Below are 26332 nucleotides of genomic sequence, written 5' to 3' on the forward strand. Positions count from 1 at the left end.
AACAGCAGAATTGTCGCAATAAAAATATCACTGATTGGACGTCAACGGTGTCAATCAAGCTGCAAGCGCATTCAATTCCTTCCCAGCCCGCCCCCCCTCCCCTTACAGTAAACGTCATGATTGCACTAAATCGTGATTAAATGTATTCCCCAGCACAGCAAAACACAGTCCGGGGCTTGTTGACTGAGTTGCAATAGATAATAACACCTTGGTAATATAGTTTTTTTTGTCAGTAAGCATGGTTGGCACATAAGCTGTCTCTGACATGAGGTTTTAATCCTCTCATGTGACACACTGACACAGTAATTTATGTTGTGTGTGTGCGTGTGTGCGTGTAGCTGTGAGTGTGTGCGTGTAGGTGTGTGTGCATGTGGATGTTTATTCTAATTATGTGGGCACTCACACACACGCATAATGGAAACACAAATAGGAGATTAAAATGACAGCAGGGGCTATGAGAATAAACCCACACAACCAAGCTCCTGATCAACACACACACACACACACACACACACACACACACACACACACACACACAGACACAGACAGACCATTAACCATGGTTGAAGGAAGCTTGTGGTCTAAGATCGGCATTGCCAACCACTGCTTCTCTGCAGTCTCTGGACTGTGGCTCATGAGGTAGAGCGGGTCATTTAAAGCTCCTCCAGTCCCATGTTGAACTATTCTTGGGCAAGACCCTGAACCCCAAATTGCTCCTGAATTGCCATTGGTGTGTGAATGAGCACTAGTTTCTGCCATCAGTGCGTAAATGGTTTAATGTTGACATGTAGTTTAACACATGTCCGTTAACGGGTTTAAAAAGCAGACTCACTCATTAAAACTGCTCTTTGGGTTGGCTCATGCTATCTAACGTTTGTAATTTTGTGTGTTTTTCAGGTCTGTGTTGCTGGTGTATTATTGTTTATTTTACTGTTTTATGGTCTTATTTTTAATATATTTGTATTCTTGTGAAGCACTTTGTGATCCTGTATATGACAGATGCTATAGTAAAAACTTGACTTACTTACTACTAAAAGGTATCCCAAACTGGAATGGCTCTACTGCACAAATTAAATAAGCCTGTTCATGTACAGACAGCAGGGTCCATGTTCACTTCCTATTAGCTGATGTTATTCACATGCAATGCAACAGGAAATAAACTGGGACACATTTGGAATGTTTATGTTTACATGTGAAATTGTCTCTCACTGTTTAACTCTTGATCAAGAAAATCTAATAGTAGGGGTGTAACGAGTCTCTAAACAGAGACCCAAACAGATGTACACGGTCCGGTGATATGATTTTGTCTGCTAGCACAAGTTTGAGAATGTGAAATAATGTTTTGCACATGTAGAAATATGTTGCGCAAGATGTTTGTGCATACACACATTTGCATGTGTGTAAAATGTTCGGTGTATTTAAAATTTGTGCGGAGAAATTTTTAACAGTGAGGTTTCAGATGTGCACACAAGTTTCATATCTGTGTACGAGGTTACAAGCTACAAGCATGAATTTTGACCATGTTTTTACGCCTGAGCTGACTAGCCAATCAGTATTACCATAGATGTATGTCTATGTGTTCGTCATATTGGAGCAATCAAGGTCCACTAGTAAACAAATACAATGAGTATTGAGAGGAAAAGACATCATTAAATTTGGTTTGTTCTAAACATGAGAAATTGAACACGATAAAGGTTACTTATTGGAACTAAATTCAGTTAGTGGGGGTGGATCTTTGTTTGAAATATCAAACATGTTACATAATTAATAAGACTGATTCAGTCTGTAACATTAAGATATTGACTGTGAACAGGCTCAGCACTAACTTTTAAAAGTGGTTGCCAGGTTGGCATCAGCTTTTGGTTGCCCAAACTAGCAATATGGTTGCCATTTTTAGTCAGAGTATATTTTAAGTAATTAGGATACTATGCAGTTATACGTCATCTTTATAATGAAACTGTGGAATAAGCTTTATTACAGTGAGCAAACACCATTCTTGAGTCCAGATCAAAGATCCCTGGATACTCCCAAGTCTTCTTTTTGTTTTTGTTCAGTTCATCTGTTTTTTTGTCAGTTGAATCAATTTGCATTGCATGCATTTGTGACGTTGACCCCCACAGTCAAACAAATTCATTCGCTTCGCCTTTGTCTCTAAAAAACAGATGAATATCCGAGTAAATGCACCAGCGCACGAGCAGCGCTGTCCTGTTCCAGGTCCGACTATAATGGCAATATTGACTAATACAATAAATATAACAAAATTATTAATTTTGCTACTGCCCCTACTATTTTCTACATGTTAAATAGTGGTTGCCACTAGTGCTGGGCAGTATACCGGTTCAACCTGTATACCGGTTTTAATTTCCCGTATGATATGAATTTTTCACACACCGTCATACCAGTACATAGCCGAAACAACTGCTGCCACTCTTCATCAGGCAGCTAAATATATTGTTCGCTGCTATGAGCGCTGCGGTCAGAGCTAGTTGTCTTAAGTGTATTGAGAGGGACCCCTAATCATGGTTATAACACAACAATTAATAACCCACAGCTAACGCTCTTTAACGGGGCAAAACACCACGACACAACAGTTTGTGACACATAAACAATAATTGTACATTTATAAAATGTCACCGCCGAATGGCATGCTGGGTACAGCTCGCTAGCTAGCCCGTTAGCTAGTCTGTTAACAGCTGGGGAAGGCTCCTTTCGCTACAGTAACGTTACATTAAAGAACAGAGAAGAGCGATGCAGGATGAACAAAGAGAGACCGGAGGTGCACCAATAGAGTCTGTGTCTGCTGTTTGGAAGTGTTTTGGTTCTCATGTGACACACTGACACAGTAATTTATGTTGTGTGTGTGCGTGTGTGCGTGTAGCTGTGAGTGTGTGCGTGTAGGTGTGTGTGCATGTGGATGTTTATTCTAATTATGTGGGCACTCACACACACGCATAATGGAAACACAAATAGGAGATTAAAATGACAGCAGGGGCTATGAGAATAAACCCACACAACCAAGCTCCTGATCAACACACACACACACACACACACACACACACACACACATATACGCTTGTACTTCTATCTTTGTTAGGACAATCATTGACATAATGCATTTCCTAGCCCTTTATACATTAACCATCACAACTAAATGCCTGACCCTAACCCTTCACACACCTAACCTAACCCTATAACCTGAACCCTAAAACCAAGTCTGAACTCTCAAATAGGCTTTTGAAGATCTTTCCCTAAGTGAGGACTAAGGTCTAAAACTCAAATTGGTCCTCACAAAGATTGCTGTACACACACACACACATACATACATATTTCCTCTGTGTGTGTGTGTGTGTGTGTGTGTGTGTGTGTGTGTGTGTGTGTGTGTGTGTGTGTGTTGAAGCCCCTTGGCAGTTGGCAAGTCCACAAAGCTCTTAAACTAAAGGGGCATTCATGGCATTAAAAAAACAATGGCTGATTTTGTGATGACCCATTTCCCATAGGGGGTCGGACAAAGAAAACAGTTTTTCATGTGTGCTTCCTTGTGAAGCAGAAAGGCCTAAATGTGTTAAAGGATAGGTCAAGTCTATCTTACGGTAATACAATACTCACCTGTACATATACATAGAAAGAGTATAAAGAGGTCAAACAGTTCAAGAGGAAACAGCTGAATGTGGGTACCTTCAGTGCAAATGGTCTTTATACCAAAGAACTACACCTCAGTCTACATGGAAGTGGTGGCCTGAGAGTCATCTTTTAAAGGGCCTTTCTTTCACATGGATGGTTCAATCTGAATCTGAAATTTTCACATTTTAGTTTCAGTTTACAGTTAAAACCCTTAATGCACTGACTAAGAACACCAAACACTTCTCAATAACCCCGACAGATGCACTGTACTTAAAGCCGTTGTATCAATTGTGTTAATACTGTCTGTGAATTGTATCTAATATGTGAACAGTGTAGTCTCACCAGTGTGGATCTATGCTCAGCCTTGAAAAGAATGTGGCCCTAGATCATTAGATTGGATAAGAAGTACAGCAGGAGCCGGGTGGAAAGCAGCAGGAGCTCCAATCTCCTCAGCCTCCAGGTAATATCAGATCAAATCAACATGTACTGTCACACACGTACACAGCATAACACAGTGCAATTAAGCCTCTGCACTTAACCCATCCTATATATTACCCTCATAACCAGATGTAGGGGCCGTTTGGCATGTTTGTTTATATTTCTTTCTGATGAATGTGTATAGTTACAGACTAGAACATTTTGACCACTAGATGGCAGTATGTATCTTGTCTATGACACCGGTTAGGTCATGTTTGTCAGGTGTTTGAAGTTTACAGGTAAACAGGAAGAGGGTTGAGCACAGGTGATGGGAGCAAGCGGCACATACAGTAGAACAATAGGCATAATCAAGTAACTGTGTTTAATGCCAAAATACTACTACTATTACTTCACTTTCATGTTCATGCCATCACAGTAAAATGTTTCTGTCTGTAACATTATCATTCTGCAAAAAGTGGGACTGTCACCCAAAGATACATTACTGTTTGGACATTCACTTTCACCTATGTGTCAAGATTAATTGGACGATTTTAATGGGCAGTCACAACACCCTGTGTCAGTGATGGGTCAGTCTTTGTTTGCCAATATGTGAGGAAGAAATATCACATAACAGTGAAGAGGCATGCAAACCACAGCATTTTGGGAAATGTATTTTAAACCTGCAATAATACCAGGGTTAAAGATGTTCACAGTGTTGCGAGATGCATGTTTTATTTAACCCTTTCACACCCAGTGTTTGTTCACTGTTTATTCTTACAGGAGAGTGCTATTGATATGAGCGGTACATTAAAGGGACAGTTCACAAAAATGACCCGGTACTAAATACACAGGCCTTGATGTGAGCAGTTTAATGTACATGAAGCAGCAGCAGATAGTAACAGTGTGGGCTGTCGTCCCCCCCCCCCCTCTGACAGGGAGGGGGGGGTTAGCCAATTGAGTAAGTTTTCTCAAATTTGTATACAATTCAGTTTCTTCTATCCACTGCTGCTATTAGTAGTAGTAGTCATAGTTCTATTATTATTTTTGCTGCTTTTATTACTGTCATTCTATCATATCCACCGCTACTATAATTATTGTTATTAGACCTAATTCTATTATAACTACAGCTGTTGCGCTGTTATTATTGTTGCTGTGTCTCAACCCAAAAGGTCAAGGCAGATGGCCGCCCTCCCAGAGCTCGGTTCTGTTTCTACCAATTAAAGGGGAGTTTTTCTCTTGCCACTGTCCACCGAGTGCTTGATCATGGGGGAATGCTGGGTCTCTGAAAACATAGAATACAGTCTAGCTCTCCTCTTTATGAAAAGTGTCTCAAAATAACACTGTATGAATAAATTGATTGAAATTAAATTACACTGTGCTGACAAAAAGCAGGGTTATCATAGTGATATTACTTAAGTCTAGTGTGGGGGGGTTCTCTGTGCTCTAGTGCTGCCTGTGATGTTCTGGGAAACAGGTTTGTCCACGTAAGAGATCATTTGGTGAACTCGATATTAGTGTGACGACCCTCTCTGTCCTGTCTGCCTGTTGCACGGCTGCTTTCCCTGCAGGTATTAGGTATTAGGGTGTGGCAGAGGGTCATCAGCCAGAGTGGAGACAGCTGAGCTCATCAGCAGCACATGCCCTGTTTAAAAACCCTCTTAAGTCTCAGTTGGCCCGTCTCTCCTTCCTGAGACACCCATTTAGTTTTTGCTTGAGATTATGATTTGTTTCTGCACTATACAACATTGCATACACACTTTCCATGCAAGCACTTGCCTACACTGCTGAAATTACTGACTTCACATGCCACTGTTAGTTTATGTTTGCCTCTTATGTTGCCTTACGTTAATAAATAGATTGTTAATTTGCTTGGTTGTGTGCGTCTCCCTTTTATGTCCTGGCTGTTCGGGCCGGTTTGTGACATTAGTGTAATTACTGTGGCAGGTTAGTTGTCACTAGCTGCCATGTTATAAAGCACCACTACAGCTACATTTTCCTAAATTCCTCCAATGAACAGTTCAACCTCTTATACCTGCTTAAAAAGAGCCACAGAGCATCCAGACCAAAACCTGTTTGTAACATCCAGACTTGAGAGCTCACTTTACGCTGAGCCATCAGGTGTGCAGATATACAAGTCATTAAAGGGTTCTTCCACTAAAACAATTCATTATGTTAGGTTTGCATCTTCTCTCATGAAGGTCCATAATCACCTCCAGGTTTTACTTTGTCAGTACTGCTGTTGAGGACTGCCGAGAGGAGAGTGGAAAGCTTCTCTCCCTGAAACCCCAACACTGGGCATTTTCAGCTCTCTGGCTGAAGTCAAGGAGTCGAGGTGGAATGAGGTTTTCATTTCAGACTGTGCCCTTACAGGCAGGTGGAGGGTCTTGTATAAGCCACCTGTTGAGAAACGGATGGCTGACATGAAGCAATAGCCATGATCAGACCTAAGACCTGGGGAGGGACGTCCTTTTGGTGATCAAAAGGTAACATTAGAGCATTTAGTGTGTTTGGTCCTTGGTTAGTGGGCTTATTTAGAGCGCTGCAAGAATGGGTGCAAGCTTTGTGAGAGAAATTCTCTGTCCCCTTGTTTGTGTTTGGGCCTAATTATGCAGTAAAAAAAAGACAAACTTTCATTTAAATGTACATTTTCGTCTGGAAGTGAAAGACTGGGAAGTATCAGATGTTAGGTCGTCTGAGAGCAGAGCACGCTTTCTATCGCACCAAATTGAGCAAATTCTGACATACACACATCACTGTGCTTGGCTTTGTAAGAGGCTCCATCGGGAACATGAGAAGACATCACATGGTATTGCTATCTTTATTGAATCAGCTTCCTTTCACTCCACAGCATCTGCTTAATCTCGTTTCCAATATTTTCCTGTGTGTCATCCATCCCCCCAGTCTTCCATATATGTATCCCCTCCTCTTCATTACATCATTACATATATTTTCTTGCTCTTTACGTATTTGTATTATTATCTTTTTTAAGCCAATTTGGCTCGTTTCCATAAACTGGGATGAAAAAAACATCAAAAATATAGTGAAACCTGCTTCCAGTTAACCCCAGAAGTGCTGCTGTAAGTTTAATTGACCATCTCATTGGTGTAGCTTTTCTTTCATCTACTAACACAAAAACTTGCTGTGTTTTTTGTTGTTGTAAACAATGACAAACACAACTTCACTGTTTGGCTGTTAAAAAAGCAGCAAAGCAGTGACTGATGGGAATGTCAATAGTTTTGCAAGTATTGGACCAATTTTGACCTGACGTTGGTGCTAGATGAAAGGTTATCCTCTGGGGAACATGAAAGTCTGTACCAAATGTTCATGTCAATCCATCCAATAGTTGATAAGATATTTTTAGACACAGGTCAGTCTCTAAAGGCTTTGCTCAACTAGAGACTGAAGAGTCTTCCTGGTTCGTTGCTTAAACTGTGTGGAAACAATCACAGAGTTTAAAAAACCCTGCAGAACCAATCCAAGTCTTCAATCATATTGGGTCGGTGACATGCGTAAGTTGTGTGCTTTTAAACACTGTCGTAGCAGAAACACATGCACAGAACTGTTGATACTACAGCTGCTCTGCTAACGTGGTAATAGACACACAGATTGCTCACAACTGTTGCTGCTGTTTAAAGAATCTCTGGCTCCCCAGAGCCGTGTCCCAGACAACGTTGACCAATAATAGTGCTATCCCCACGTGGCACCCCAGTTCGACCCCATGCATGTAGATGAACGGTTGTGATTGGTCTGTTCAAATTCAGAACATGGAAGCGGCCGTTTTGGCCACTGTTCTAGCAATAAATGTGACTCTGGACAACTGCCTCAATTCTTCTCCTCAATGACTCCAATTCTTCTACAACTTTTTTTCCGACCATGGAATTGTGTTGTGACCATCTCATATGGAACTATTGAATCATCAAAGACCACCTTACAAAGGATTTGACAACCGAATTACATTACATGTTGCACGTAATCCACAGCAATTTCTCTGAATGCCTGTCATGTGTGAGAGCTGCCCATACAGAACATATAGGCAGAACCTATTTGGAAAGTTACAGAACTGCAGCCGATGACGCTTATAGATTCTGGGAAAGTTCAAACCTTCCTGGTTTAACAAGGCTGAGAGGCTACAGCCATGCTAGTGGTAGTGTTCCCTAGGCACAGTGGGGCTTCAAACTAAATGGTAACATATGTTAGTTTAGGGAGTGGCAGACCGGGTGGTGGGGACCAGAGAGTGTTCTCCAGGTATCGAGGTATCACACTGCTCAGCCTGCCTCTGGGAAGTTTGTTCCAGGGTGCCGGGAAGGAGACTCTGACCGATTGTCGAACCTCAAAACCAGGAGGAGCATGAGATGGAGAGGCGGGTCGGTGCGGAAAATGATTCTGTTGCAGTACCGCAGTTGACCACAGAGCTACATTGGCAGCAAGCCTGACTTCTGGTGCTATAGCAGTGGCCCCTGCACACACCCGTTGTACGCCCACACAGGTGATTTGATTTATTGTGGTTAATTACCTCCACACGGGACTGTTTGGGCGCGTATTGGAGCTATAATAGAGCCCCGATCCAATTCAAAAGTTAGAGAAATTTTAGAAACTGCACCCTGACCCGGCCCAAACCTGGCCAATCAGGTTAGGGTATTGAATCAGATGTAGATTGTAAACCTGCCATTGACCGTGTATCTCATGCAGGATTCTCCTCCCTTACTGCTATCTATTTGACCGCCCAAGCCGATTGGGATTGGTTTAAAGAAATACAAACAAGCAGTGTTTTATTCCCCTCCTAACAGAATGATAGTTGGTGCTGCCAGACCTGTGTTCAGTCCTCACATAGTGCTGTGGAGATATGTGAGACGAGGTGCATACACACGTTTTTCATTCGTGCAATGGTTTGTGCAGAGCCATGCACTGATATAGATCCACACACACACACACAAGTACATATTACGAATTGTGTGCTCTCCATCACTGTTATGGCTATATCCAGCTTGTTATCATCCAAGACAAAATGGCTGCTTTTATCAAACCAAACCACAGTGCAGCTCCATTACCCAGAGTAAATCTATCAGAAAAGGAACCACAAGAGAGTTAATAAAGAAGGCCAAGCGAGTGAATTAATTCATGCCACCTTCTTGTTTATTTTTGTTTTAGTCTCACAAAGCCCTTCATAGCATAGCTGTGGTGCATTACAATAGTTTCAATGCAAGTTACAAAACAAGCAAAGAGAGCTCAAACCTGAAATATTTCTCAGGTTAAATTCCTTTTTTAAAGGTGCAAGATACAACATTAAGAGCATTTCGATTGCTTCTCAATGGCCCTCAAAATGGCGATGCCTGAGCCAATGGCTCGTAGCTAACGATGCTAACAGCGCTAACAGTACAAAGTACGGCAACAGTGCTGACAGAGCTAACGGTGTTTACCTGAGGGCAAACCGGAGGGTGGATGCTAAGCTTCCACGTGGACGCTGTCGGTTGGGATGGCGTTATTAGCTGTAACCACCATATGAGAGCAGAGCAGAGCAGCGGCCGTGAGCTAACCAGTAGGGCACGCTCACATAACTTGCACTAAAAGGTATGCGCGGTACCGGCCTCTCTATGTCAACAAAGCAAGGAGAAGCTCTGACATCAACACACAGAGGGAGAGAGACTTCATTTTCTGTTCAGGTATAGAAATTCCTCCTGTATATAGTTACATAGATGATTGTTGTTTGATGATATGTTAATGCTCTGAATGTTATATCATGCTCCTTTAAACACAAACTGCTTTTTTTCCTGCTCAGAAAATCCTGGGCCAATTTCACAAGCCAAAAGTGTCACCATGCAAGACACTTTTGCTTTTGTATTTGAGTGATTTGAAACATTTAATAATAATTTAGCAACAATTAAAGTTTCTTCACATGTTTTTTGACATTGACAAATAGTTTTTTTGAATGTGTAGAAATTGATGAAACTTAAAAACATTTTGAGAGAAACCCAACCTAAATCTGTCTTCCTCAGTCCACTGCTCCCGTCGATTTAGCTGTAATGTTCAATAGAAAATGCCCCCGAGTCACTGGACCGCATGATGGCCTCGCTATGTCTGAGTGACAGCTGGGAGCGGTAAAACCCATTGCTTTGGGAATCCAGCGGGCTGTCCGACACCTACAGTATATGAGAGAGAGGGAGACATGCTGCTCTTTAGTATGTTATCACACATATCGTCATCTGTCAAATCCTCCAGTTTTGGGGATTTTCATGTCTTGGCTGTTTGCATACCCGTGTTGTAGTACTCGAGATCGGCCTTGGTCTTGACACCATTTTGGCTATGTTAAGAATGCAGGCAAATCCGACATGTTTCTCAAATAAGAAGACAGACTGTTCACATTGTTATTTTGCAAGCATTTCAAACCAACTCCAAACATCACATTTCTTTTTTTTTTTTTTTAGGTCCAGACTTTCTAAAATCAATTCTGGATACAATCTAGATATGCCAAAAAACGGATTGGAGCTGGCCGTCTGAACAAGGCCGTTTTAAAGGTTCCGGCCTTGTCTCGGTCTCAGACAATGAGGGCTGAGGATTTTACTTCAAGACCAGTCAAGTCAACCATATCTTCAGGGATATCACTAAATTGCCTCTGTGTGTGCCTGTCTGACTTATTTGTTAACATCATTAGGCCTACTGTGATTGGATGAAATAACCCCCCTTCACACTCTCTCCAAGGTAAAGGTTTTGTTAGGTCTTGTTTGCTCACTTGAGGAATGTATTAAAACTGAATATGAATAAATGTGATTTTTCTTTTACCTGCTTGTGTGAGCCCTCTCTTTCACACGAGGTGAAAAAATATGTCGCCATCTCTTCCATTTTCACAGTTGTGGTGATTCCTCCCTTCATTCACTACTCAACTTTCCACGCTCAACTTTTTGACTATTCGTCAGTGTGAGGGCACTTATGTTCTATTTACCCAAAAGGGTTTAGGTGGTCTTAATTAACTACAACACTGTGCTACATACATTCAATTTTAAATTCTACCACCCTTCACCTTATTCAGAAACTTATACCTATGCTGCTTATTCAGTAAATAAACTGGTGCCATTTTGGATGTTATAAGTGCATTAATCACATAAATGATTGAATGTCACATTTAGTGAACATGAAGTGTTGCTTTTATTAACAAAGCTGCAGAGAATTATCACCCGACTCTGCTTCCCCTCTCAGCTCTATCAGGAGCCTTTTAGCCTCTTTTGGCTCATAGTTTTGTTTTTCTGACCCGCAACTCTGCTCTCATCAAACCGCCCAGCAGGCAGGGGTTTACGGTGAAAAAACTGTAAAAGCCTTCTGTACACTTCTTGCTCAGCGCCAAACAGCAGATGGATAGAGTTGGAGACTAGCTGGTGCTCAGAGTGGAGCCCAAAGTGAATATTGGACTTACGGAACAACTTTAAAGGATGATAATGCTACTGTTGAGTTTTCAGCAAAATCAATTAATGCAGCTTCAATAAAATATGCTTCACATATTTGTGATAACCAACACTAATAAGCATGAGCGGGTATTTTACCTCTTCAAATTTCTTGGCCTTGTACTGTTCCGCTCCTTTCAGGAAGTTCAGCAGTATGATGTCACACAACACGGTGCCCTAAATGATTATAATAATATTAATATTATTAATAATAATAATAATAATAATAATAATAATAATAATATCACCGTAGTTCATAAAGCACTCAACAAAGCAAGAGTAGAGATGAACATGTAAAGATTCAACCCAACAGTAGCCCCAAATTTCCGATGTTTATGCAGCAAAGGTCAACTTGTCATGAGATAATACTCAAAAACAGAGGTAAAAGGAGAATGTTTGGCTCCATATCAGTTCTGAGAAAAAACACAAAAGTATGAAATGAAAGAATATTTTTCACACTGATTGTGTCAAGTATAAGTAAAACTCACCACTCCCACTGACGTGAAGGCTGCCACCATGTTGATGAGTGTAGGGATCATGTTGAACTTCCCTGCCTGCAGAGTAATTGTAGTTTATCTCAGCAGGCTTCGGTCCCTTGGGTAGGACTAGCATGTTATCCATGTAGTAGTACAAGAAATAGCTTCTGTTCATCTCCCAACTCCCCTAAATTTACCTTGTGAGTAATGTAATGGCCAGTGTGGAGACTCTTCAATTAAAAGACCACAGGCTTTATATTGAAAGGTTGATGACTTCTGATAATTGAATTTCATTGATCATAGCTACTTTGTAACTTGAAATTATGATGGAGACAATGGGCCTTATCTAAACGATCTATAGTGCACGGTCTAAAGTGATGGTGCAGTGCATTTAGGGCGTGTCCAACTCCACCTGTGATAGTTTAACGGTGTATAATCTAGGCCGAAGTAAAGCGTAAGTAGCAAAGAGGTTGTATTTAGCCTCTAGGTGTGTTTAGGGCGTAACATAGATTAAACCAATCCGAGTGTTATCTCCCATTCCCTTTAAAAGCATTGCTATTCAAATGGCAAATTCAGAAAATTAAAGAAGCGACCTGCAGTAAAAATGTTGTTTATGAAAGGCTTAACGCCATCAAGGATGGATTGAATCAGAGTATTTCAATTGATAAAAACATGATGTGAATCTTTTTACAATACATTTGGACTTTTGGACTTTACAACCCTCTGGAGTTATTGGAAATGTTTGGAGCACACAAGTCAGAAACAATCCTACACAGCTACCACTGGAATCTATTTCTACAAATAGTATAATACTAATAACATTAGCATAGCCTGATCTTATCTGTAATTGTGCAGAAATACCGGCTCTAAATAGAATGAATAGACATACTGCGCAGCATTCAAATGTTGATTTAGAATTTGAATGTCAACATTATGAATGAAGCTTTGAAGCTTCCAACTATTCATTACAGCCCTAGAATTGTCTTATATTGATGTCATTCATATTCATATTGTCTTTACTGATTGGGAAGGCACTCTGTTTACTATTTGTCACTGTCAATTGTTGGTGGGTGCTGAATTTGGAGGCTGCATTATGCACAGACTTGCAGCCAGGCAGTTTGTGATGCACGGAGACTTCAGCTTCAATCTGACTGTTAGTGGGAGAGGACTTGCAAACTTTGAAGTAGCACCGTCCACAAGAGGCATAACAACAGCACTCGTGGACTCATCATTTCTCAGAAAAAATGTGTGGGGGAAGCCTCTGAGTGTGTGACAGAGGATTTGGGGTTTTCCTTAACATAATCAAAAACATCTCTTAAATTGGGGCATACAAATTCACTCAAAATGTCCGTTGTGAACCTCCCTATATAGGCGCATCCTACTTTCTGAAAAATGTGCCCTGTCCATAGCTGGAAATACTTCAACATTGACATTAGACCTGGTTTTTGTTTTCATATGAAACACTTTCACTTTCTGCTGCCTCAGGATAACAATACGCAAACTATGTGCCTGACCACACCTCATTTTGATACCAACACGGCGATGGACGCACAGATGAACACAAGCGCTACATACACTACGTGGGTGTGAAAATGACAACTTTGTCAGTCTAAACCTAGCTATGACAGCACTGTGCGCCACTTTGCCCCAGTTGTAAGATAAGGCCCAATATCTATATCCAACATATTCTTACACCAATACTTCAAATATCGCAGCTTGGTCAGCGCTTCAAAGCTTTAAAACATGATGCTCTACCAACCCTCTAGCGTCAGCTTCGCACGCGTCAATATATGCTCGTTAAGCGCATAATGTCTTTTCAAAATAAACATCCATCTTCACATTAAGTTTAGGCAACAAAACCATTTAGTAAGGTTCAGAAAAACAGCATGGTTGACATTTACTTAACTAACTACTCACATCACTACTAGAGATGCACCGATCCGATATCAATATCTGTATCGGTCCCGATATAGGAAAAAATTCTAGATCGGGTATCGGTGACAATGTGACCGATCCATAAAGGCAAATCTATTCAGTCCAATTATATGCGTTGTGCTCTGCGTAACGTCATGCGCTAGCGAACTGGCCGCATAGATTGTTTTCAAAATGGAGCGAGCGAAAGGATCAGCCATCTGGAACCGGGCAGCCGCTCTCAGTTGTCGGGGATAAGGGATTCCGGCTGCTAGTTAACCACCTGGAACCACGCTACGACATGGTAAGCCGAAAATATTTGTCGGAGACGGCGCTACCTGAACTGCACGGTAAAGTGTGCAAACACATATTGAAGGAGATAAAAGATGTCAAATCGATAAGTTTCACGACAGACATCTGGAGCTCCGACGTTTCCCCTGTGTCACTTTTAAGTTTAACAGCACACTGGCTGGATGAAACTTTTGTGCCACACAGTGCAATGTTAAATGCAACAAACTTTCGTGGGTCACACACCAGCGAAGCGATAGCAGCTAGCCTGAAGGAAATGTTTGACAAGTGGCAAATTCCGTTGAGCAAAATCCACGTGATTCTGAGGGACAACGCCAGCAACATGAGAAAAGCGATGGACAACCTGGGGGCGCGTAGCGTCGGCTGCGTTTTTTAAATCGATTCAGCACTGTTTTTCTCTATTAGATCGGTATCAGATCGGTATCGGCCGATACTAAACCTCAGATATCTGTATCGGTATCGGAAGTGAAAAACGTGGATCGGTGCATCCCTAATCACTACCAAGTGACTAAAGACTCACGTGACTAGTGAGTCACTCTTTAGTTTCCCACGGGACACAAACAGCGGCCTCTTGGACAAAAGTCCTGTGTTAGTTTGGGTTTGTTTGACCCATACACCTCCCCTCCCACCCGCACTGTGTGAACCATTGCAGGTGTGTCACATGCTAAATGAGCGCCAGTGTCAAAACCAAGGAGCCCTGACCAAGCTGTGCATTGGGAGTGAGATCGGTTGCTATCTCAATGTCCTATGTCCAATTATTCTGCTATTCTGTAATGCTAAACAAGGTATTCGTAACAGGCCTTCCCAAGAGGTTTAAAAAGATGGAGAAGTATTGTGCATAAAAATACATTTAATTGCAACTGGTGCCATTAAATGTATTTTTGTACAACATTCATATCCATATCTCTAAATTCATTGTTCCTAATAGAAAGTATGTTATACACACGTTGATGCACATTAATATATACTCACATTTCCATTGACCAGAACATCAAACCTAATAGCATAGGCTTTGACCAGAGTGCGGTAGTCCGTCCCATTCTCCATCTTATAATATTTGGCAAACCTGTCCAGACAGACAAATCACACCAGTCTTATATTAAGATAAATCACTTTAAGCTTATGGATCAGTGTGCATCTGAGACCCATTTCTTTGGTGTCATAGATATATAGTAAATTATTATTTACATGTCACATTTGAAAGCATAGTAGCACTTTGCAAAGAGTCAAGAGAACAAATAACCACAAAGGTAAACGCTCTAACAGCCTGATACAAAATAGAGACAAAAAACTAACAAAATCCATAAATGAAGGTGTTGGACCTTGAGGGTGATAGTAGCCTCTGTAACTTAATGGTTCAGTAGTTTCCCACCGCAGTCAAAGACACAGATCTTGCTGATGTTGGATTACAGATGCAAAGGTCTGATGTTGTCCTTTTATAAAGCTCAGATCTGGACTGGCCCAAGTGATCAATCTCTGATACATTTAGTCTGATTGATTACTTGATTAATGTGAGTAAGTAAAAACTATGGCTCGGATATTTGAGTTGTGGGATGAATGTCCACAATAAACGTCATTCTTGCAGATATGGCCACGTGTTGATGATATCTTGTCTATAAAGTTATTTAAGCACTAGAGGAAAGCTCAAAGACTGTCTGACATAAACTGCAGAGTAATCTGCCTTTAGGTATTTCTGCCTTTAGGTATTTTAGGTATTTTTCTTGTGCAAAAGTGGAACTTTTGGTCTAATGTTGATGCTAGAAGAAAGGTTATGGTATCACAAAAATAATTAAAAATCATCATCTGCAGATCACAAATATCTGCAACGCATTTCATTATATCTGTCCAATTGTTGTTGAGTTCTCTGAATGGAACAGTCATTAAAAAAGCAAGCACCCCAGTTTGGCTTTTTAATATTGCCACATGTACAGAGACACATTCACAAACCGTAGGCACAGCTTATGGGAGAAATTTGGGGTTAAGTGTCTTTCCCAAGGACACATCGACATGGACAAGCGGAGCCGGGTCGATCCTCTGATTGAAGGACGACCCGCTCTAAAACTGGGCCAGTTTTTAGGATGCTTTCTATTGCTTCTCTGTAAAAGCAGTGCTGTCCGAAGTGTTTCCTTTTTCATCATCTTATTAAGGATCTAGCACCCAGTCTTCAAGGACCGAATGAAATGATTGCATAGATTTTACATTTTTCTTGTCAGAACTTTTGATTTATTGATTGCTGTTAAAATATAACAAAAATAGTTTCTAATATACAATACCTACCTGAAATTGTAGCCCGGTGAGACAGCGTTCTTCTGAGACATGGCATCCAGTCGGGTGAATGAGTACGAGGGGTTGCACTGGTCATCTGACTTGTCCAGATCACATATCCAGCCGATCTTTATTCCAATCACTCCCCCCTGACAGAATTTTCAAAATACGAGAGGCACATAGATCAGTGTGTTTGTGCTCAACCCTGTCGCCTAGGAATTGCATTTACATACAACTAATTTGCACTGACTAGTATATTTCGAAGAAATCTGTCTCACAGAGCTCTGTCTGTGTGTCAGTCACAAGTTACATTTTTTGTGTCTCATATGCAGGAAAAAGGGGAACATTTTGAATGCACAGAAAACCAGAAAACACCTTGCTTCATTCAAGACTTAAAAAGGCAGGTTGCACACATAACAACTGTAAAGAAAGTTTTGAATATGATTTGAGCGTGACTGCTGATACTTGACTTCCGTTGGAGTTGAAGTTAAGTTAGTTAAGTTGATGTTGACAGTTGGCAGATAAAATTGTACAGTGTGTGACGGGGTAGAATTATATTAACTCTTGTTACTGTAACAAAGTATTTTCTGAGTGTACTTGTACTTTTTTTGTATTTAAATTTTTTTTTTACTTTGACTTTATTCATTTTTATTCATTTATTTTGACTCAATCTGGGTTTTGTGGAAGTGTGGGTGTGTTTATTTGTACTTTAGAACATAACTGCCATTAAAAAAACAATAACGCTTTATTTCGCTGATTCGTTGCTTTGTTCTCACTAATGGCACACGTCAACTGCCAGAAGGCCAGGGGTTACTGACCAGTGGCTCATTGTGTTGTCTGGTGTATTAACTTACTCGTTTACAACTTGAAAAGTGTCTTTATACTTGAATTACAAGAGACCAAACTTGACTTAACATGCAAAGTCTCAGATTTGACTCTCTAATGTCCCATAAACCCCAGAACAATAAGAATAACAAAAAACACTGTTGACACAACTTTGAAGGGGAAATGCTGTGTTATTGTAATGACCAGACAACCATCTTCTCTTTCAAAGACATGACTCGGACTCCTGATTCTACCTTGTTGGCCAGCTTGGTGAAGTTCTGCTGTGCGTAGCGGACCACGTCTCCCACTCTGAAGATGGGGCAGTAGGTGTTGTTGACCATGTCAAAGTTACATTTTTTAATGTAATCGTCAGTGATGGTAGTCAGGAAGTTCCCTCTGCACACATACAGACATATCATCAAATCAACATGTCAGACTTCAGTGCCGTCGTCATTACCATCATCATATTTAAAATCATAATTATACTTAGTGTAGTTGAAGGTTGGAAAGCGGATGCTGTTCTTAATGAAAATGGTGAAATTCTCCACCTCCATCATTGGCGTACTGAAAGAGAGAGGAAGGGAGGAGTGTAGAAGAATTGTGTAGAAGAACAGCATTGTGTTTGAATATGTTATCTTCACCAACCTCACAAAGCCGGGAAACAATCTCTTTGATTATCATCGTGTTAAGACTCGGTTTCTACTAATGGACATATTTCTGTCCAACTCCACTGTACTGAGCCTTCTGAACAATGGCTCTCTATCAAAAGCTCTCTATCACATGCACGATATCGTCTTACGTCTTGATGGTGTCGATCTCGGCAGGACACCATCCTTTTATCTGACACATCTTGACGGTGGCGTTGAACGGAACACATTTCCCTGTCAGGATTCCTGAGCAGGAAAATAAAAGCTTTCATGCTAACTGCAAAACCAATTTTTTTTATAAATACCAGTTCTAACATAGGAATTCAACACATATGCATACGTGTAATAATGAATGAAATTGTTGTCATTAATTATGTTCCAAAGTTGTATCAAATATGATGAGAGAAGAATAAGAAACACAAAGAAGTTCTCACCATAACTTCCTGGCTTGTGCCTTGTGCAGTTACTGTCCTGACTACAAATATACTTCTTCTCACTCTGGATATACACAATCACACACACACACACACACACACACACACACACACACTCACATTAGAGCTGAATCAATAATTATTTTGCATTAACAATGGATCAAATGACGTGCGTAATGTGTGAACCATCACTCGTAACTGCCGTTCCCGTTCGATTTTAGCATCTTTAAGCGCATGGCTTTGGTTTTATGGCCACAACTTGAATGGATTGGTTCAATGTCAGAGTCCTCGTTAGCATAATTTCCAGCAGCAGACAGCTGTCTTCAGCAAGCTCTACTAAACCAACTCACTTCACTACCTGCCCAGCACCAAACAGCAGACAGACACAGGTAGAGACTAGCTAGTGAACATAGTGGAGCGTTTAGCTGCTGAGGAGACAGAACTACATACAGAAAACATCTCACTTTAAATTCCAATGTTGCTCAGCAAGAGAGGAGAGGTCCTTATATGATATTGTGGGATCTCAGTACAGTATTGCTCTCTCATTTGCCTTAATGCGCTTCAAACAGGCAACTAGAGACGGGTCTGTTAGGACTGGGTGAGCAGTACACTGCAAATACACGCCAAACTACAATTCACCGGTGAAGGAAGGGGCTTGCTTGGGGACACCAAAGTCCTGATGTTGTCTACAGTACCATCCTTTGCCTGTCATCCAGTTCAGCTCTGAATGGTTCTTTTTTGTTGTACCTTGGATCAGGGGTCTTCAACGTTTTTCAGACCAAGGACCCCCAAACTGATAGAGATGGAGCAGGGACCCCCTACTGTGTGTGTGTGTGTGTGTGTATATATATATATATATATATATATATATATATATATATATATATATATATATATATATATAATAAAATTGTGTTTTGTATTAACAGGGGCCTAGTGCCATGTATAAACATTAGGGGTGTAACGGTTCACAAAATTCTCGGATTGGTTTAATACGATACAGTGGGGCCACGGTTCGGTACGTTTCAGTGCGTTTTCAGTACAGCAAAAAAGCAGAAATGCCAAATCCTTGCTGGTGAGACTCTCAAGTAGTCTTTAATAATGAAAGGTTGTGTTTGATACCTAAGATCTTCTCTAAAATATTCCTCTATAAACTCAAACAGACATTTCCTAGAAAGTTTTAGAAGTTTTATTTTTCAGACTTAGTTACAGCACTGTGGGTCTCTCTCTCACCTCATATTTACTTTAATATTAACACTTACACACAAAGGTTTAATAGATTATGGGTCCATAAATGTGGTCAACACACAACTCACTCGTTTCCTCGGTGTCATTGTTTCTGTTCTCACTCGTAGCTCTGCTGGTGTCTGAAGTCTCTGTCCTACTGGAGAGCAATCCATGTTTTGATCCTTTATAGTTTATGTGTTAACTTGTTGTACATAGTTGTACAGAACAAAATAAACATTAATAAAAAAGTAAAATCCTCCGTTTTGTGTCTGTCCTCCCTAAAGCCGCTAACCGTGGCTTCAGACGGCCGCTCGGTAGGTCTGACACCTCCGCGGCACATGCCGCTCACTAATCGCTCCAATAACAGCTGCTTCCTTCGCAGACAGGCAGCCTTTAAATGAGCAACAGCTGCTAGTAAAGACAACACGGTCAACAACACCTGTAATCAGTTGTTCATATTGAATTAACCTGGTAGTTGATCGGTAATCAATGCTGTTGTCGTTTGTGAACATCCAGGAATGGTCACGTGATAGGACCGTGGCGAATCAGGGAAGGACATCACGTTACGTCGGGCGGGTTGCCATGTTCCAGTGCAGTGGCTCCACCAATTTCAGCTATATTTTATTTTTCAAAAGCAAATTAATATTATTCAAACGTATTGTTCGGTTTGTAATGCGTACCGAGCCGTGAGCCCCGTACCGAACGGTTCAATACGAAGACGTGTATCGTTACACCCCTATTAACATACTTTGTTATTGTGCATTCAATACTAAGCTATTCAAATAATACACAGGTTCATATATTCATGTTTTTATTTTAAACATGTGCAAGGTACAGTGAGTAGGGTGGCTGTGCCACTGCCATTTAGAAACATACCTTGTCAACTGATACCAATGCCAATATCAACATTGTCTGTCAATTGCATGATAATCATGCATACGAGCTATTCAAATTGACGTTTTTATTTTAAACATAAATGTGGAAACAAAAAATGAGTGATGGCCTATAGTGCCACTGCCATACATAAACATACCTGTTATCTTGCATACAATACTGAACTATTAAAATAATGGACAGATTCATGAGTTACAAAACGATCCATTTTCGCTCAAAACAATGTCCATACACTTGGATAGGAGCTGCAGTGTTTTAGCCAGGAATTTTTACAATGGTATCTTCTCTTCCTTGTGTCTGGGATCTTAGTCAGCTGGGGACTGAATAGGCTCTTGGACAATCATGGGGAACCTGACAGAGCCAGCATGTAACATGCGGCCTTGTGATTGGTACAGCAGCAATAGGGGCGAGTCCTCCTCTTTGTGTGCAGGAGGCTTGGAGGGACAGGTCCAGGCTAGTCTCACACTGTGAGTGAATCAGTGCCCAGCTTGAGAGAGCTCCTGTGTGTCGCTGAATGTGTGCATTTCTGACTGAAAGATAACATCTTCTGTCTCCATTTATCCATTCGTTGGATTCATGTTAATGTGTATTTAAAGACATTTCAATTTATGAAAAAAAAATAAAAATGAAATTTTGTCTAATCAACCAAAAATTTTGCGGACCCCTGCAGTACCTCCGCGGACCCCCTAGGGGTCGTGGACCCCCTGTTGAAGACCTCTGCCTTAGATTATGGTACTAGTGATAATGACATCATATCCAGTAACATAGTAGTTTACTATCGGTGAGTGTTGTGTCCATATTACATGCAATGCAAAATTAAAAGGTGGCATGAATGTGTACAATGTCCATGGAATACATGCAAAACTAAGATGAGAATTAGCTTCATTAGCTTAATGCTGATGTACACTAGTTGTAATGGTGGTAGAGGTATTAATAATTGTGATGTACTAATAATGGTATTAGTATTGCAGTAACAGTAGTTACAGTAACTGACCTCAGGACAGTATCCTTGGACTTGGTTCTCTGTAGTTATCATTTTGGTGATGATGCAGAAGACTGAAGCTCCCTGTCGAAAACATAAATATATAGCACATAAACCATGAATGTATACTACTGTCAATCACTTGTCCATTCATTCCCCATCCATCCATCCCCCCATGCCCCCACCCATCCGTCCATCCATCCGTCCATCCATCCATACCTGTGTAGGAGTGACGTAGTCTGCAACATCCATGACCTTGTCGTTGTAGATTCCAAAACCTTTGACCTTGGTCATCACTGAGGATTCAATAGCTGTGTCTCTCACCTGGTAGGCCTTCTCGTTGACAAACACCCACCTGAAGCACACGCGCACACACACACACACACACACACACACACACACACACACACACACACACTCACACAAATAACACAAAATGTGACATTAAGCTAAAACTTAAACTTTATGCCTGTGCAGTAAAGGGCAAGATGGCTCCCAAAAGTGTGTGATTTGCTATTTGATAGGCCCTGTGCAGACACCCACATTCTGTAGTGGACTTGTTACTTGTCCACTACCTACAAGGGGTAGGCTACAAGGGGTACGCTTCAAGGGGTTGTATTTGTTTTCATGAACAGCCAATACGGTTTACAGTGAGCATTATATATTCTAGAAATATAATAATTGTATAAAGGACCTACATGCTTTCATTATGTATGGAATGTATATTCCAACATGTAGCCAGCAGGGGGCAGGTTGGTGCTTTTTGCTTTGCTTTGGGCAGACTTTAGACAGTAGATTTACGACCATAATGTCGCGATGCCATTTCCTCATTCTGCCGAGCGAGGCAAAATCAACAGACGCTGAAGTTGCCCTGTCATTTATGTGTCCTGTTTGCAGGTAGGTGAGGAATTAATCCAAGCTGACTGAGTCTGGTTAGATTAAGATACTGTTTTGGCGACTAGGTAGCTAGGAGATGGATGTCTGTAAATATATATATGAATGTGTTTGTGTGGGTGTCTAGTTTGATTGATTGATTTGTCGCGTTAGTGAAAATGGCGCCACACCGTCACGTCCGTCGAAGCTATTGTTTTTGGCTCAGTGAACATTTCGTGTGTAATATTGTGATATTGTCTAAGATTGTTCAAATGTGTTTTACCATATGTTTTGCACCTTATGTTTTTGAGGATGGTAAATAAATCGATTCTGCTGAGCGAGACGAAATGAACATACGCTTAAGTTGCCCTGTCATTTATGTGTCCTGTTTGCAGAAACTATCATCTGGCTATTTGGTATCGATCCTGGTACTTGTAACATACGCTACAAGGGGTACGCTACAAGAGATAGGAATCTATTGCGCATGTGTGGAACGCCTCCTCAGAGCAAACAATATAATCAGAACTACGATTTGTAAATGGAGTTACTACTGGAAGAAGATCTCAAAGTGGACAAGCCCTGACAGTTGCATGCCAAGTTTAGACTGCGGTTAAAAATGCCACGTTGTTTTTACAAACTTCCCACTCACAGAACCTAAAGGGAAACTAGGAAACTAGTCACATCATTTGTTAACACAAGGCTTTCAAAGATACAATTATTGTTAAAAAATTGCAACGTAAAACTGAGAGCACACTGAGAGCAGATTTTGTCTGTGGCAGGCTTTATACACCTTTACATATATCTAGAGAACAGGAGCATTTTAATGTATATATGCCAACCTGAACTTGAGTTTAGTTAAATGAATCATAATTTGATCATTTTAAGAAATTACAATACAATCAAACCTAAAATTTACCCTAGATAAACACAAATGATATATGCGTGATCCAACCAGGCAAAATGAAATAGTGCATTAACCTAAAATACACCAGAATGAAGGGAAATACTCACCCGATGAAGTAAGTGATGATGAGGAGTTGGACAACACGGTTGATGATGCCGATGGTCCAGCTCTTCACTACCACTGATTTTGTGGTTTCATAGGTGAAGAAGTCTTTTATACAAGACCACATCTTGTATTTTCTGTATGCGGTAGGAATAAAAAGCAATTTACAGAAATATGAAGAAAAGTTCACTGCGTATGGATTATGGATATAAAGGCTGAAACTGAACTCCAAATGAAGCAGCTGTTGGTGTGTGTGCTACAGCAAATACAGATGTCGGTCCCCAACTGTGGCTTAAGTCTTCATTGTTATTTTGTGTTGGAAAAAAAAAAGAAATGAATATTTTAGGTCCAACGCTGAGAGCTGTATCCAGATATCCAAGAGCTGTATCTCTTCTTCTTCATGGAAACTGGTCTTCAGGTAATGCTCTCTTCCTGTGACTTCATGTATGATGTTGACTAACTAGTCAACATCATACATCATACAAGTAAACAGCTTTCTCTCTCTCTCTTTTCTCTGTGTCTATCTCTTCACCCACTCTACCCGTCTCTTTCTTTCTCCTCACTCTCTCTCTCTCTTGTTTATCTCTGACTCTCTGCCCCCCCATCCGAACTAAACCACTCCTCAAAGTCCCCCTCCCTCCTTCTGCTCAACGCACTGTGGATGTTCATGGTCAAGATTTTGTGCACAGCATTCTGAGTTTCTAGATTAAAGGAAGGACATACGCTGTGTGACTCAAATCTGCGTTCAGAGGTATTAAAAGGAGATTTCTTTGTGATATGGTTAGGCTGGCAACGAGAGGTCTTCAAAAGTTATTTTTCAAATAAAGAGAAGACCCAATCCAAAAGGGACCCAAGGACACAGATCCCCTACCCTGACCCTAATGGAACTAAAATCATTATTATAGGAAATATTTATATGATTCAGAGTGCATTTTATTCCTCATGTTAAAGGTTGAGCACAGTCATCTTGTATAAAAGGCTGCTATCAGCCCCATCTATCAGTCTCTACATCTGACTACACACCACAAACCATATCCAGGAGATAACATTACACACTAACTCAATCACAGCTGTCTTCAGTCTATTGCCACCTTGACTCTCTAAATACCTCCATTAAACAGTCACTTATAATAAGTCGATAATGGACCGCCAATGGACGAGAACCAGTAAGTGGTAAAATATCAGTTTAAGTTGGTTGCAAACCGCAACCTCTCTGCTAGATGCCACCAAATCCTACACACTGCACTTTTAAGAGATTTTAAGGTGTTGTTCTCTGATATAAAAGACATCAGTAAATGCCCTTCTGGTGAATTTAGAAGCTTATACCTGTCTTAAAAGGGCGGTTGCTGACAAGAGTCTAAATGAGATGACTAAACGTCCTCACTAGAACACTAGTCGTCCTTTAGCTTAGTGGTGGTGACCTGAAGTCATGTGACCGTGGTGGAGTTCCTTTATAGCCTAACTTAAGCTTTATACTTCTGCTGATTGTAGTCACGCTTCATATATCATACAAGTGGTGTTCATTGTTGAAGAGCAATAGAATCAGAAAAATAAATGTTTATTTGTCACAGAGCTTTGAATGTTAAGATAGAAAGCTCATTATTAAATCATACTGCAGTTTATAAAAAAAAAGAGAGTAAAACCATGACACATGTTTCTAAAACTATAAGTGGCATTTCTCTTAACACACACACACACACACATACACACACACACACACACACACACACACACCTTAAATTAAATTATACAGTAAGTGATATATCTGGATGGAAGGATAAGGGAGACAGGGAAATACTGAGGAAGTCGGCTGCAACTGGTCAAAAAGATTTGTATTGATTTTGATATTTATGACGAGAGAGAGAGAGAGAGAGAGAGAGAGAGAGAGAGAGAGAGAGAGAGAGAGAGAGAGAGAGAGAGGGAGGGAGGTTGCTCTTGTCCTCTGCCTTCCTGTCACCTATCATCATCCTCATCATCATTGGGTTAACTTCCATCATCATCCTCATCATCATTGGGTTAACTTCCATCATCATCACCATCATCATTGGGTTAACTTCCATCATCATCACCATCATTTTCATTGTAAGGATTACATCCATTGAGGCATTAGCCACAAAGATCTTACCAGTACACTTGTATCTGGACCCTGCGACCACTCTGTGGAAGCTAATGGGAAACCAAATAAAGACTAAAGAAGAGTAAATGGCATCCTGCCACTGACTGAAGGGTTGAAGTGGTGAAGAGTTCAGCCATCACTGTTCGTCCAGCTGTGTCCATGGATAAAGAAATAGATCATTATTTTTACAATGAAACACAATTGTTATCATTGTTCTTATTAAATTAAACTGCCGTTGTTATAAAAAAAACAACTGGTGAAGTTCTGCAGCGATGACATGCATGTTACATGCTTGTCACCTCAGGTCCTGGACTGAAAACATACACACACAACCGGACTGGGTTGGGACTTGATTTAATTTCCTGTCTAGCTTTTGATTCACTAGCTTCTGTGACTCAACACAATCTCTTGTTGTGGGTTTCTGTCTAAAGTTTAAATCTTAAAAGAATACAATCTTAAAATATTGTATTATTTGTATGTTAAGTTATTATTCTGGATTAAAACAAATATATTTGTGCCTTAAATCATAAATCAGTAGTTATGGATCATTTTAAAAACTACAAACCATCAATAGTGTTTGTGCTCATTTATTACTGTATGCTCAAGGACCTCTTGTGGTTTCGGTGATTCACACAGTTTGAAAGACATATTTTATTGATATATTTATATTTCTATATTGTTATTGACTGCGGACTCCTCTCTACTCTTAACCAGTTGGTAAAGGCCGCAAGTGAACAGCTGCTTCAGTATGGAATCTGCTCATTTCTTGATTTGCACGATGAGGCCAAGGTTAGTAGTGAGTTTGTCTGGTGGCACTACATGTACAGCGTAGGTTACAGTTTGCAAAAACACTCCTCAATACCCAAGAAGTTCCTGTGTCTTGCTTCCCAGCTGCT

The 26332-nt window shown here is 40.6% G+C and overlaps 1 protein-coding gene across 1 annotated transcript; it reads right to left on the bottom strand.

Moving 5' to 3' along the window:
* Nucleotides 1-9194: 9194 nt before the first annotated feature.
* On the bottom strand, nt 9195-23447 carry p2rx3b (purinergic receptor P2X, ligand-gated ion channel, 3b). Its single transcript, XM_068727749.1, has 12 exons — nt 23326-23447; nt 21661-21796; nt 21454-21525; nt 18339-18402; nt 18057-18150; nt 17744-17821; nt 17512-17653; nt 16445-16581; nt 15140-15233; nt 11960-12025; nt 11571-11648; nt 9195-10175 (listed from the first exon to the last, which is right to left on the bottom strand). Exons 1-12 carry the CDS (start codon nt 23445-23447, stop codon nt 10050-10052), a joined length of 1209 nt encoding a protein of 402 aa, XP_068583850.1. The 3' UTR covers nt 9195-10049.
* Between the last annotated feature and the right edge of the window lie 2885 nt (nt 23448-26332).

Source organism: Cebidichthys violaceus, unplaced genomic scaffold, assembly GCF_023349555.1.
Source record: "Cebidichthys violaceus isolate CVI_PGR_0920_01 unplaced genomic scaffold, fCebVio1.0.p SCAF_4, whole genome shotgun sequence".
NCBI classification, from domain to species: Eukaryota; Metazoa; Chordata; class Actinopteri; order Perciformes; family Stichaeidae; genus Cebidichthys; species Cebidichthys violaceus.

What these genes read in the sequence shown, in the direction of transcription:
- p2rx3b (XM_068727749.1), bottom strand. Translation starts at nt 23,447, where the DNA reads ATGTGGTCTTGTATAAAAGACTTCTTCACCTATGAAACCACAAAATCA. An exon ending in GCACAAGCCAGGAAGTTATG is followed by an intron (nt 18,151 to 18,338) that starts GTGAGAACTTCT and finishes TTTCCTGCTCAG; the next exon opens with GAATCCTGACAGGGAAATGT. An exon ending in TCACCAAGCTGGCCAACAAG is followed by an intron (nt 16,582 to 17,511) that starts GTAGAATCAGGA and finishes AAATTCTGTCAG; the next exon opens with GGGGGAGTGATTGGAATAAA.